At 42.1% G+C, this 14,700-nt stretch overlaps 1 protein-coding gene across 1 annotated transcript; it reads right to left on the bottom strand.

Moving 5' to 3' along the window:
* Window positions 1-6,192: 6,192 nt before the first annotated feature.
* HAUS8 (HAUS augmin like complex subunit 8) lies at window positions 6,193-13,030 on the bottom strand (the record flags this gene model as incomplete). Its single annotated transcript, XM_084276155.1, has 12 exons — window positions 6,193-7,033; window positions 7,768-7,909; window positions 8,956-9,094; window positions 9,608-9,766; window positions 10,256-10,330; window positions 10,974-11,056; window positions 11,516-11,629; window positions 11,954-12,050; window positions 12,313-12,368; window positions 12,476-12,546; window positions 12,626-12,688; window positions 12,990-13,030. The coding sequence occupies 12 exons, from the start codon at window positions 13,028-13,030 to the stop codon at window positions 6,913-6,915; spliced, it is 1,161 nt and encodes a 386-aa protein (XP_084132281.1). The 3' UTR covers window positions 6,193-6,912.
* Window positions 13,031-14,700: the final 1,670 nt, after the last annotated feature.

Here is a 14,700-nt window from a genome sequence, read left to right as displayed (position 1 = left end):
TTAATTGAGATAAGCCAAACGTGTGCGAAGATAAAAGTAAAAATCTGGTAATTCCAAATTCTTTCTTTTTTTTCAGCTTCATCATTTTTTCAGATACACCCACAGAACCCTGTATGTCTCAGTATTTCCCTGTCTATGAAACAGCCTCCTTCCTAAGGGTAACACTTCATTGCAATCCTTTGATTAAGGACAATAAGGAGACAAAATGATCACGAAGCACCTCAGTAGTTCTTACGGTATATCAGCCTATAACTGATGTACAATACCTCAACCAATCAAATCAATGAGTTTGATGACAGTCCTGAAGAGATCAGGTATGTCTGGGGTGAAACAGCATCATGCTTTCAAAAAATTAATCATCTCTATGCCTAATCCATACCTTTGGATAGAGCAGCCCCACAAATGGTTCCTCACAGACTCACGCCTGAGATCTATAGGGTAAGTACCAAAACATCCCTCCAATGTGCCATGAAACAGGCATTCTGCAGTCACCCACATTTTATCTTTGAAAAAGCTCTGAGTATGGACTTTGAAGCAGCAACACTCTGAATCCAGCAGTGTACACTTCTAAAATGCAGCTCCATCATCTTCAGCATATTATTTTTTTTAAACACAACACAATATTCCTACATTTCAGAAGTCACAGCTCAAAATTATCACTATGTGGAATTACAGCCCTTTGAATCATTGTTAACTCTTTGAAAGGGGAGATTTGTTCCAAATTGAAGATCTTCTATTTGATATTTGCTGCCTATAAGAAATTAGAGTCTCTAAAGACTGCAAACCTTCTCCTAATTATGAAAGTATGTGCAATCCTGTAAATAAGGCTAGAATCAGCTTGGTCTGAAAAAAAAAAAAAGAGGAGGCTTTAGATATCATTTCAAACTATTTAGTTACTGAAATGGAATTTTCTGTGCCTGCCAAAATGAATCGTATTCAGTGTGATGCAACAGGTGTTGGAATTCCAGCAGCCGCCTGCAAGCCACATCTGGGAATGGTTAGAGTTTAAAGGAAGTTCTGTAAGAACTGCTTATGTATAAAAACTATTCATCAGTCAAATCTATGGGCCATATTCACCCACCCGCTCGCACTGTGCATAGTTCAGATTTTTATTTTGTTTACAAAAAACGTAATTCTGCTCCTCAGGAAATGTTGGGAATCTCAGGCACTTGTCCAGGTTAAAAGCGTGCGGGGGATTGGCACGGCTACACTCGTGTGTCAGAAAGGTGTGGGAGGGACTGCAGCTTTTAGGTGGTGTGAATATAGTTAGATTGGTTCTGATGATCTAATTTATATCCTGGCCACTTGTACATTCTAATCCTTACCCTGCAGAAGAAAGAATTCCTCCCGTCCATGTCCCATTTACCTTGTAAATAAACTGTGGGCTATGTTAAAATTATCACACAGGTATTTGTCAAACAAAAACTAAGCTCTGAATAATACTGCTTAGAGTGTTAACGCTCTCAGCTGTGACTTTTTTTGCTATTGATGGGGCAAAAAAAGCAAAATTAAAATCAGTAAGACTACTCAAGAATCACATCATTAATAATTAGCCCTTGTTAACTGCTTCAGTGTGTCTTATCACACAGGTGACCAGACCTAAAGGCACAGGAGGTAATACTTAAAGATTTTAAGAATGCACAAATTGTGCACATAAGATGCTGCAGTAACAATGAGGCTATTAATTATTTTGTTTTGCTTTAAGTCCTGTACACACTAGGTTTCAGTAGAAGGCCGAAAAAAACCACAAAACAAATGAAAAAGTCATTAGCTTCAGGGAAACCAGAATTATTTGTCTCCCCTTCCCAAGGAAAAAATCATTCCTGTCAGTCATTACCTACTGTCAGACAAGACTAAGGTCTTAGTTAATTTTTACAGCATTATACTCATGGTAAAAAAACCCCAAAAGTCACCACACCTATTTCTTTAACTCCTCATTTTGTTCTCCCTTTGTGTTTTTGTGACAGCCTCCCTTCTGTTGGTCAAACACAGAAACTGATAACCACAAACAAGGGTCCTATTGGTTTTGTCATACTGCAAGCTTACCAGCAGTGAGGAGAATCTCCTTTTACAGAAGCTACATCAGTCCCGACACAGTGGTAGAAACAAGACTGATCCTGCCTCCTGGGAATACAAGTGACTCTAGAACAGAATTACAAGGGAAGGATAATTAAAGAGCACAGGCATAAGAAGAATATAATCTGAGTAGCATATAACAAACAGGATGATGATATTGAAAATATAATTATTAAGTAGTTCTGTCAGAAATGCTTCTTAATCACCTACAGAACAAGAGAGGCTGATCTTTCAGAGTAGTATAACATCATGGGCAGTTGCTGGTTTAGAACAGGAAGAAAGCACTGTTCTTAATCAGAAGTGGCTGTCATTAAGACACATAGTAAGAAGTTACTTTCTACTCATCCTCTACAAGACGGACGTAACAGAAATTTGTGCATAGTCTAGCGTTTGATGGAAGCTCATAAATAATGAGGTGATTAGAGAGGCTGTGAAGTTTCCACACTGGAGAGTTATTAAAAATTCAGCTGGATACCTTTGTAACAGAGTAGGTAGAGGTGTCCTTTTACCATACAGATAATATTAATTTGAGGAGTTTTATTTTGTTACATTGTTATTTTGACAGTTTTTTCAAGACAGAAAAAGTAGCAAGAAAGGGTTAAGGGCTCTCAACATCTTTGAGTGCTGCCTATATAGATACTTACCCTGCCCGTGATACACTGAAGTTATGTATGGTGCTAACATTTCTCCAAGGTCAAGCTAGTAAGTTCCATCCTGGTTTAGCTGGGGATCAGTGCTATAACTCCTATAGTTACTTGTTTACTCTTTCACTTCCTGAAATACCGTCTAAAGAGTTGTGAAGAAATACACAATAAAACCTGACTGTGGAGAGCATTAAATGCCACAGACACACTGAGTAGTAGTTCTGAGAACTCCATTGTTCAATCAGCTGCCTAACTTCCCACCCCCACATTGGGTAGATATGAAAACAAGGAATTAATTTCTGGTATCCTACAGACCATCTCCAAACACACACTATCTACATAAACAAAGAAGTTATGTCTGAAGAGTCAAGTTGTATGTGCTTTACTAAGATAGGAAATTTAAGAAAACTCCTTAGGTCTTACATATATGTTTATCACAGAAATATTTTCAAAGAAACCACTCAGAGGCATTTGAGCCTGCTCTGCAAACCCACTTCTCTGTCCCTGTGCTTCCTTTACAGACCACACACAAACACAGCAGAAGAAACAACCTAAAATGATTTCTGTGAGTTGAACAGGAATGCTCACATAATCACTGGAAATGCTCTTAATTGGTGTGGCTCAGTGGTGCATTTCAGAGCTGTTAGATCCTCTGCCGCTCTGGAACTCTTTTCATGTCCTGGCAATCCCAGTCCAGCCAGCAGTTTGTTTATCATATTCAGTCTGAGTTTCCGGATCTCCAACAAAGTGGTATTTACTCCGAGGCAGGGAAGACTGCAGTAATCCAATAAGTTCTCATTAGCCTAAAATGCAGAAACATCTGCTGGGGTCATGAGCTGCTTACTTGCTGTTGATGAGTAAAGAATCAGCTCCATTTGAAGCCAGTGTGAACAAAGAATTGTAGGACTGGGGGGCAGTGGTGAAGAGGCAAACAGGCCTTGATTATCTCCTGGGCTGCAGCTCCACCACAGCACACCATAGGCAAGAGGGATGCTCCCCTATGTTGACCCCTGGTGACCCTACTGCATACAGCCAAAAAATGCTTTGACTCAGCCCTCCTGAGCTGGTGGTAAAAACAGTCAGCCAACAGCAGTGTAACAAGAGAATGTGGTTACAGCTCCCCAAGAGCCACCAAGCCCCAGGGAGGGCATTCTGTGCAGGGCAAACCTTCTTTAAAATTATTTTTGCCAATCACTTTTTAGATAGCTAAGACAATTTTGCAAGGGACTGATACATTGCTGTCCTCCCACTTCCTACCCAGGCTAGGCTCTCAGAGCCCATGAAAATGGCTCATTTCACAACTGCTTTCAGAAGAGGAAAAAAAAAGCAAAACACCTTAATGTACATAAATGTTAACAATTAAGAACAACTTCTGGCTTAAAAGATGAACACGTAGGTTCAGACAGAACATGTATCTACATGGATACAAGTTACAGAAAGGAGAACACTATTAACTCTAGGTTAAAAACAAAAGTACAAAAAAGGGATTGATAAATAGAGCCCTGAAGTTGTTTAGGATTCCAATCAGATTCAGAGCATGTGACACTGTCAGAAAATAAATGGAAAATCCAAAATGAGTCGTGTCACATCTGCTTAGCTCCTGCTCCAGTGATTCTGCAGTTCTTTGTTGTTGTTTGTGCAGCATTCAGTATGTCTAATGGCTATTTCAAGTTGGAGGAGGCCTAAAACACTTTTGCAAAGAGCCAGAACAGAATCACTTAAAAAGAAAATTCAGGAAAATCAAGATGGAGAAGTCTCAGTTCAAAACAGTTTAGACCTGAAGAAACTGAACTGCTTCATCTAACACTTATTCTACCATCTGAACAAAGAATTACACAAACGTCCAGTTTAAGGAAAAGAATAACCGGAATGCTCAAATCAATGCCTGTGATTCTCCTGAAGCTGTATGTGCACAGCCCCAAGTGCTTTATTGTTTTGTTTGTGGAGTTGGCCTTCAGCTCCAGGGCTCCCACTTTGCCTTGGGCTTGTTGTATAGTTACTGAGTGCCACCTGCAGCAGTGAGGATGAACTACTGCCCCAAAAGATCTAGAGCCTTTAACTGCGATCACTGCAAGCAGTACGTTTCTCTGCCACCTTTCTTCAGGGAAGAGAACTAATAGCATTCCACTTCACTTTAGAGGGAAAATTTGGATTACTGTCTGCTGCTTGAGCAACATTTGGATATATTCTACACACACACAGAGTGTAGTATTTCAGTTGTAGAAAGTTACTTTACTGAAGCAAGTCAAATTTGTAAGTATTTAAGAAATATTTAGACCAGTAATGAGGTCTGCCATCAAGAAATGCAAGGAATGCCATTCTGACTTGCGCCTGTTCAGACACAGAATTATCACGACACTATAAACTTGATTTTCATTGCAACCCTCCCCCTCACATTTAAGCATGCCCCACTTTTTATCGAGCCTCAGAATGACACACTTGCAATAAGCAGGCTAAAGGCCAGAGGACACACATCCTAGCAGTTATTCAAACCTGGAAAAACAGGTGGTTGACCAGCAGTTTCTGAGTATTGTTGCCTTTCTACCGAAATCTCAATCCACCAAAAACAAACCTATGACTTGACTGCTTAGCAAAGTTCCCCATCCAGCGGCCAACTCCATAGGTGCAGTTCACATTCCTGGCCCAGAGCATGATTCTGCTTCACAAAGCACCTATGACTCACAGACTGAATAGCAAACACACAGGTGAGCTCTTACATGCAGATCTTCTAACATATGTGAAGAAATAACCGATTAACAACTTAAAATAACACATTACCTTCCCACTAGCTCACAGGTAAGTTGCTTAAAAAAAAACCCACTAAACCAAATACTATATACAAGGATGGTCATTATACATTGACTTCTCATCCAGTGCACTGAACATCTTACTTATCCAGTTACTATAGCGTCATTTACCCCTAATTTTTAATAAGGGACAAGAATCAAGCTACGCTTAGTAACACCAGCAGGAAAGCCCGAATAGCACTGCAAGAAATAAAACAAGAATGCTCCAAGCATCTCTCTTGAGCAGGCCAAAAGGCTTTACAGACACAGCTTAAGCTAGAAATGTAGCACTAAGTACAAAGTAAAACTTTTGAAAAACTGTCAGAGAAAGAAAATCCCCAGGTAAAAACACCCCCATGATACAGTATGTCTTTCAGAAATGCATTCCATGTATAGAAATGGAAAATACCTTGAAAAAACTTGTCACATCTGGCATGTATGTTCATAACAGAGCACACTTACTCTCAGCACTTACTCAGTAGTTACGCTTGATGTTTCTCTCCACATTGCCAACCTTTTGGCCTCAGCACTTTGGATGCTAGTAGGTCATAACTTGCCATTGGGACTGGGTAGTGCCTCTAAGTCCATCACCACATAATCGCGTAGTATTAGCCCTACGTAAGCCCCGATGGGAATAAAAGCTTCTGTAGATCAGTGAATATAGTCAAACACGAATACTAATGATGTAACAGTGGAAAAATATGACTTTATTATTAAAAAGAATAAATAAAATCCTTAAAAAGAAGGTTTCAGGTTAATAAAAAAGCATTTAAGACTTTAATAATTTGCTTCCATGACAGTTAGGCAAAAAGTTACCAAAACCTTTCAGTTGTTACAATTGACCAGGCTGCTTCTAAGCGTCAGCCTCATTACTTGCTACCCACAAAGCTTCTCCTCTCAGCTAACCCAGATATAAGAGCTCTTCCAGAAGTTGTTCACTGAGTTACCAACCATCATGCTGTACACTCCTATGGATCCTCCTGATGAGATCAGCAAACGCACAGTACCACATACACAATTCCACATCTATGTTCTTATATGCTGCCCCCTAATGAACACTATGCTTTGGAAAGGGATGCAAATCAGTGTCCTTGAAGCCCGTTCCAAAAAAGTAAAAAAAAGTTTAAGAATACAGGTTATATTTGCTAAGAATAGGATTTCTTACTATTTAGTTTTCAGTATGGTCACGGCAGAAAGTGGTGAGAACGGTGTCACAGAAATTCATGTTAAAAGAAAAAAAGACACCTCCTTATGGGACAGCATACAGAACAGAACTCCGCTTCTTATAATGGCAGGTGCACACAGTGATGGCTTCGTGTTCTGGTGTAACTGAGAACTTGGACCAGTTACTGGGAGTCCATTAGGATTGATTTACTACCCACTTGTTAGTAAAACAATGCACAAACTTATATGAAGTACCACTGTTTCACAACATCTAGTCCATGATTCTCTTCGCATATATTTTGGTTGTGCAGAGAAACTTCTTTACTAACTTCAAACGACAGGTTCTGCACTTGTGTGAAGCTCCTGGAACAAATGAAGCAAGCTGAATCAGTTACTCTGGAGGATAACAACTCCTACTTCACCCCAAAGGCTATGTGCCTCAACATTCACATCACTGTCCTACCAGAAGAAAAATATAAAGTATAAAATGTGGATTTTCTTCCCAAAGACTAGAATTTGGAGAGGAGGGGCTGTTTACAGGAGGACGAGATGGGCTATCAAATTTCAAAGGTTTGAGCTGTAATCTCTTGTAGGGAAATAAAGAGAGGAAAGGAAATTTATCATGCTTTATCTTTCCTCACACTCTCAGTGACACTTTGTTGTGATAATACTCAAATTAAAAACCCTCTGCTGAGCTCCTGCTACTTCCTAAAGGATGATAGCTCTGCCTGGTTATTATTTAAGACATAGTGCTTTCGGTCCTCCTTTCTGTCTCTTGGAATTCTCCACTGTTCTGCAAAGCTGCTCTTTAGCAGGGCTACTCTTGCTCACCAAAATTCTCAGCTGAAGTGTCAAAAAATAGGGAGTTAACCAATTTGCTTAGAATACACAAGAAAAAAAAAAAAAAGCATCTTTATGATGACTGTAGGTGGGGTAGGGACAGAAACAGGTATCTGCTGTGAAGAGAATTAAACTTAGTGCTACTAGCCCTCCAATTAACCCTCCTCCAATAGACATTCTGTATACTTTCTGACAAGACTATAGATTTTCCTCTGAATATTTAACCAGTGACTCTCTTCATCCGATTGTTGTTATACCTTTGAAGGTTTTTACCCAGTTTCTGAGAAGCTTCTTTAAGGTCTTTCAGTCCGCTAACTGTTTTTGTGCTGTCTTCTGAGTAGTCTGGCACAACTTCTGTCAGAAGTTCCTCTGTGATAGTTAACTGCTCTTGCAATTCATCTATAATGAGATGTTAAAGATACTATTAAAAAATGCAGGCAGTGGTGTCAGTTAATACAAGATTACTTTGCAACTAGAGTAACCACAGAAACAGGTCAACTAGATGATGGAAAACTACTGTTTGTTCAGCTTTTGTGAACACAAAAAGAAAGCTGTGAAAGGCAAATTATTTTTAACTGTGAAGGCTAACACCAGCAACAGCCTATTAAAATTGTTAATCAAGCTCTCATTCAGAGTGCAAAGTGGTTTTGTTGCTTTTTGGGGTTTGTTTTTTTTTTTAAAAACACATGCAAGAGAAAAAACCCCAAGTCTTAACCGTAAAAAAAATCCCCTGGCCAGTTACATATATTGCTACTGGCATGTCCCCCTAACATGAGATTCATCCAGTCCTTCCCTTCAGCATTAGCAAACAAACAAAAAAAAAAGGTACTCAGAGTTCTTTTAAGAAGGGTGAAGAGGAAGTTATTCAATAACCCTTTTCCATTTGTTTTGTAAGATAAGCAAGATAATTTTTAATGGTTTAAGATCTCCATTTCTTACATACCAGCAGTTTTAAGAAGTGCAGCTTCATCCAGATTTCAACAACAGAATACAAGTATGAATTTATTAAAGAAGCATTCTCTGATTCAAGACATCACATAATATATTTGAGTTCCAGTTCTACACGAAAGCTTAGGAAGCCTATGCATATGACTTTATCCCTCAGAAAGATAAACAAGATCACAGTATTTCTACAACATGCTTACCAATTAGGAACAAGAAAGGAGGAAGAATGGCATGAATAGAGTTAAAACAGAGAAACTTGCTAAAGTTTTTCTTGCTGCAAGATAAAGAGCTTTTTCAAAGGCAGTTTAGTGGTTAAACAGAGACAAGAATTATTCAGAGCAAAACATGTGACTAACATTGTGGCTCAGTGTCTGTACAAGATCTGAGAGCACACAAAACTCCTCCAGTGGCCACAGATCTATCTAACAATAACATAACAGTTTTTGCATTCCAAACCCCACTATTTTTGCAAATAAATTTGATGAATCAAATTTTCATACCAAGGTATGTTCGCACATCTTCTATGTGAATATTCCTTATGGGTAATTCATGTCTAGTGGCATCCAGGGAAACTGCAAAGCTTTTATATTGGTCTTTAAATCGTTCAAGCACAGGAACAAGAGGAGAAAGCACTTCCATCTGAAAGACAGCCATTTTGTAGATACAGACCCAGCTCAATACAGAAAAATAAGTTAGTTATGATATTAACAAACACCAAGCACACACTAAAAAGTTTTTTGACACAGCAGAACTAACAAAAAAAAAGAAAATAAAAATGGGGTGTTTAGCTTCCAAGATCACCTTTCATCAAGAACTCCATCAGAAACTTGCCTTCTTACAACCAGACCATAACCACTGCTGTCTAACATATAAAAATAAGACAAAGAACCGAAGATGTTTGCTTCTCAGCATCTCAGCTCTAACTTCTTTCCTGCCTATCCACGAGGGACAACCAAAAATGTGACAAAGGGATTTGCTTAGGTTACTAGAGAGCATTACATGGCACAACAGGAAGTAAGTATTTATTTTAAGATGCATATAATTGTACTCCAGCAGGCCACAGAAGCAGAAAAATCTTCTCTGGATAAAGGACTAATGTCATAAGTGAGCCTTTTTAAATATAGGAGAAGCGTTAAGTTTAATAAAGCTTACCTGTTTGTCTAACACTTCAGCAAGTTTCTGCTCTCTCTCTTTAAGCAGAATTTCACGCTTCAACTTGTGGAGTTCCTCCTGTTGTCTCTCCTTTTCTTTGTACAACATTATCAAGTTTTCTTCTGCTTTTTTCTCCAGCTCAGCAAGATTTTTTGCTGTCTATTACATTAAAAAAATATATATTCACAACTACATCTTAGTAATTAACATTCTGAATAAACAAATCTAAGCCTCAGACCAGGTCAAAGAGCTTCAATTAGTAAATTAGAGTCCTCACACAACAAAGCATGGTATGTTATATTTAAAGCCTCCTTCCACCTTCTTCCCCTGTCCTCACTAATTTTTTTTAAGGGAAAAATGTACAAATACAGCAGTGAGTGAACAAAGTCACAACCTCGAACTTTAAACACTCACTCACAGAAACTTCTACATACACCTACTTCATGAAGAACCAGCACCAGCTTCATGATACTGCACTTAATTCACTTTAAGAGTTTTCAAAGCAAGTCATACAGTTTTACAACCATAAACATATAAAGTTGCAAAATATCTAACTTCTAAGCATCAAAAAGCTTAGACAAGACATTAAGCAATTTCTCAATAACACGTTCTTCTATCTGAAACACCAAATACTTGACTGGCTCTCACCTTCATTCTTAGGTGAGTTAAAAGCAGTGTCTGAGATTGCAGCTCTTCTGTCAGACCACAAGGAACTCTTTCCAGCTGAAAAGAAAAGAATATACTAGATCAGCTTTGGTATTTGAGCAATTATTTTTTCCAACCTTCAAATAAATTACAGGAAGTCTAATTTGAGCCCAGAATCATCATCAACAGTCAGCTTAATGAAAAGTTGGGATTTTTTAACGACACTTGTTAATGAAATATACCTGTTTGATCTTTGTTCCAACACTTTTTATAACATTTTCAGCAGGTTTTTGTAATACTGATAGAGAACTTGATGTTTCAGTGCTACATTGAATGAGATCTCTAAATAAGGTAATTAAAGTTAAATTGATTCAACTATTTCTGAGAAAAAAAAGAGTCAGGAAAATATTTGAAAATAACATGATATGTTTTTAAAGTATTGACAGGAATACAAAAAGAATCCACAAGTGATGATGTTATAACTGGAGCAGATTCTTTACCACAAGAAACGGAAGGAGAGCTTTGGTCAGTGTTGAGATAACCGATAAAGAAAACAAACGTCTCTAGCAGTAGAATAGACCTATCCTCTGACTTCTGCCAGAAGGCTCTAGATCATCTCAGGACCTCAAAGTTGTTACCAAGATTGAAGATAAACAGAAAAATCTTAATTTCACACATTTAAAAATAAACATGCTTAATAAATGAAAGCAGTGAGACTCACCGCTTTTCGGGGTGGTTGTTGTCCCCCTGTAGTTCTTTCACAAGCAGATTTTGAGCCAGGAGTATTTTTGGAGACAGTTTTATCTGTATGGCAAGAGACAAGTTATTGCCCTCTTATACTGAGGCATATAAGGTGTGCAAACATATCATCAAAGGCAAAGATAGTTTCAAAATTCTTATGTTCACCAATAAAGACAATTTTTGCTTTATTTCTGGCTCTGATGACACTCTAAGACGTGGATCCAATGAGCACTTAGCTTTAAGTAACAGTTGCAGATAGAAACTAATACCCATCTGCTGTTACAGGAACAAGGATTTGAGAGCACTTCATTCTTTATCACTTGATCTCAAAGTAAAAGGAATAAAGCACCCAGAAGATACTAAAAAATCGAGACCCAAAGACCTCAATGCCTCTCCTTAAAGACACTTGAAGTAACATTCACTTTATTTAATAAACTCTTTTTGTGAATACAGTAGGATACAAGCATTGCTTCCCAAGTTGAAAATTATAAACAAAGAAGTCACATGCAAGTGGAAGCTTACCATTAATAGCTGAAATATCAAGGTCTGGTCGACAGATTTTACCTTCATCTAATAAAGTGGACTGCAAGTTCTCTCTCTTAAAACTACTCTGATGTAATGAAGTAGAACCACTACCTGTAGAAAAAAGTTGTTATCAAACTATAGGAATCAGAACAGATTCTACACAAACTTAGTTATATATGCTTGCACAGAAGGCAAGATATGCTGATTTTAGAGAGCCCAATTACTGAATTAATTAGTTCTCTATGTCCAGAGAATTTAAGGCCTCTTAATCCCACATCAACTTCCTTAATTCCCTTTGCATACACATAAAAACTGGTAGTGACGTAAGCAATACAAAAGATCATCCCTTAACAACATTGTTGAGATGTTAAGAGTTCCACAGGTCAGAAATACAAACCCAGAAAAGAACATCTTTTAAATTTTGGTAAAACCTACCAGTGGACGTTTTACTTTTCCGAGGAAGCGTTGATCCTGATTTACTTGCAGAAGTTGGTTTAGCAGTACATGTTGAAGAGGAATTTACTGCAGCATCCTGACAATCAAGAAACAGAAAAGGCTGAACATAAGGAGTCAGCAAGATCTCAATGAACAGCTACAATCGCAGGGTGGTTTGTTGCTCTGCAAGTCACTTGAGCACTGCCAAGTTCCTATCCCAGTCTGCGCCTAATAACGCACCGCAGCCCCCTCACAACCCCAGCAGATTAACGCTTTGCTCAGGTGTCTGCCACACGTCAAGGCCGCCCCTCACACCACCTCAATTCTTCGCTGAGCCCAGCAGCGAGGCATTCAAGTACCTTGTTAACGACTTTATCGTTGTACTGCAGGTAGCGGGACTTCACGATTCTTCCTCCTGAAGAGGCAAAGACAGCTCAGGTGAAGCCCGCCGCCGCGCTTCCCGCCTCAGTCACCCGCCGCACCTCAGGCGGAGCGAGCCGCCCCCCCTCGCCCCACAGCTACCTTTCCGCTTGCTCTCAGATGTCTTCTCGCCCGCCACCGCGGCACTGGAGTCACTCGACAATGCAGACATCCTGCCAAGAACAGAGCGAAAGATGACAAGGGCAGCGACCGAGCGAGGAGACGCGGGACGAGCCGCCGCCCCGTTCTTACCCTTCCGCCGCCTCAGCCGCCATCCCGTTCGAACCGCCGCGCAGGCGCAGCACCGCCCCCGCGCTGCGGGAGGAAGAGGCTGTGCGCCCCCTGGCGGAGCGGAGGGCTGAGCCTTAGTGGCAGCGCCAGCCCGCTCAGGGCAGACCCGCCGCACCGGCTTGAGGCCCTGCCCGCGGGGAACGCCTCCCGCCCGGGCTGCGCGCCCCTCAGCGTCGGGACAAAGCAAGAAACGAGCTCCTGACAACCCCTACAGTGCGACCGGCCTCAAAAGCTGTTCTTTCCCGAGGCCTTCGATGAGAGATGGTGGCTCTTTGAGGCTTCAGCGCACAAGCCGTGAGAATGCTGTTTTAGGGACCTCCCGCACTGCCTTAGCGGGTCGCTGGAGACCGCCAGCAACGTCGCCATCTCTGCAGCAGTGGCCCTCACGGCACGGGGAAGCGAGGCTCTCGGCCGGGGAGAACACTGGGGTTCTTTGGTTTTAACAGGAACCCGCCCACTCTTCACTCCTCGCTGCAGAGCCCTCTGCCTCAGACTGCACGTAGCTCCCGACGAAGCGCTCCTTACCGAGCTGCGGGCGGGGGTGAGGCGGCCGGGTCAAGCACCGACCGCTACGGCCCCAAGGCGATGCTTCACGCCTCACGCCCAGGCGCCTCACACGGCTTTGCTGAGGCGTAGCGCATGCGCACTGCGCCCGCGGAGCTGAATGGGCGTCGCCCCGCCGCTCCCTACCCGGAAGTGGCGGGCGGCCGCTCGGCGGGGCCTGTGGCGGGCGGCGGTGCTGGTCGCCAGCGCTTCACCCACCGGCTGAGGTAAGCGGTGGCGATGCGCGGCCCTGAGACCCCGGCGGGCCCTCTCTCGCTCCCTCTCGCCTTTCCCTCTTGCTTCCTCCTTTCTCCCCTCCCTTTCTTTTCTCCCCTTCCTCTTCTGCGGTGACCGAGCTCTGCGGTGGTGCCTCAGAGTAGCCGGTTTCGCGCCCACCCGGGACGCCGCTGCCTGTCGAGCCCCGGGGCCGGTGTAGTGTGGCGGGATGGGGAGCCCCGTCTGTGTGAAGAGGGGTGGTGAAAAGCGCCTGGCCGGCTGGGGCCGCGGGGTCCCACGCTTCCCTTAGGAGCCGGGGGAGCGGGAGCCTTTCCTTGGGGTCTCCCCTCGGGGCGGTGGGCTCCGGGGCCGGGCTGAGGCGCGGGCCGAAGCTGTGATGTGCCTGGTTTCTGGGCGGCTGGGTGGGCTCGTAACGGGCGGCATGGCAGATGTGCGGCGGCTGGCTGGTTTAGCCTCTGATGCGCCCAAAGAGCTGGACGTGCCCGAGGGGAAGGGACGTGCCTGGCCGCCGCCTCCTCTGCTCGGGCAGCGCGCAGAGGAAGAGCTCGGGCGGGATGTGAACTTCCATCTCCTGCCTCTGCTGCTTACAGAAGCTGCTCAGCTTTTTCACACGAGGTTACTGTCTCTCGGTATGAATAGTCTGTAAACTTTTGCGGGGGTATCTCAGGCGTCTTATAAAAACCCCGTTTAAAACTCTCTGGGGTTTTTTTTTTGTTTCTTTGTTTTATTTTGGGTGACTCTTGACAATACCAGTGCTGCTGCTGTGTGTGAGGTCCTGCTTTATCACGATGACCATCACTGCCTAATCTTTTTGTGCCCGTACCTGCTTGTATCTTGGTCATGATGTGACTTTCTGGTAAGTTTGGTTTTGCAATCTCTGGAAAGTACAACTTTTGCAACCTGGGAACATCTCTTCTCACATGTTTTTGTAGAGACTAAAAGTTGCAGAGCACTGTCTTGATTTGTGACTGTTGTGACCGTACAGTCGATAGAGGTATGTGGGACCCTAGAGCAAGATGACTTCTTAGTATAATTTTTAGTCTTATTCTCTCTTACTCCATAAGTACTTTGGCAAAATTTTTACCCAGCTTTATTTGCAAGTCCTGCTTCTGAAAAGTGAGAAATGCTTTGGATGGAAATGAGTTCAGTGTTCTTTGATTTCACCTTCTGGAAATGGGTGGCAATGTAGCAGAGGGGCAGGAGATGATCTCAGGCTCCTGGCAAATGCAATTAGCCTTTCAAAGATGTCATCAACA

This window comes from Gallinula chloropus (assembly GCF_964237585.1).
Source record: "Gallinula chloropus genome assembly, chromosome: 28".
NCBI lineage: Eukaryota > Metazoa > Chordata > Aves > Gruiformes > Rallidae > Gallinula > Gallinula chloropus.
The sequence above is the reverse complement of the archived record's forward strand: the minus strand, read 5'-3'. Positions and strand labels throughout refer to the sequence as shown.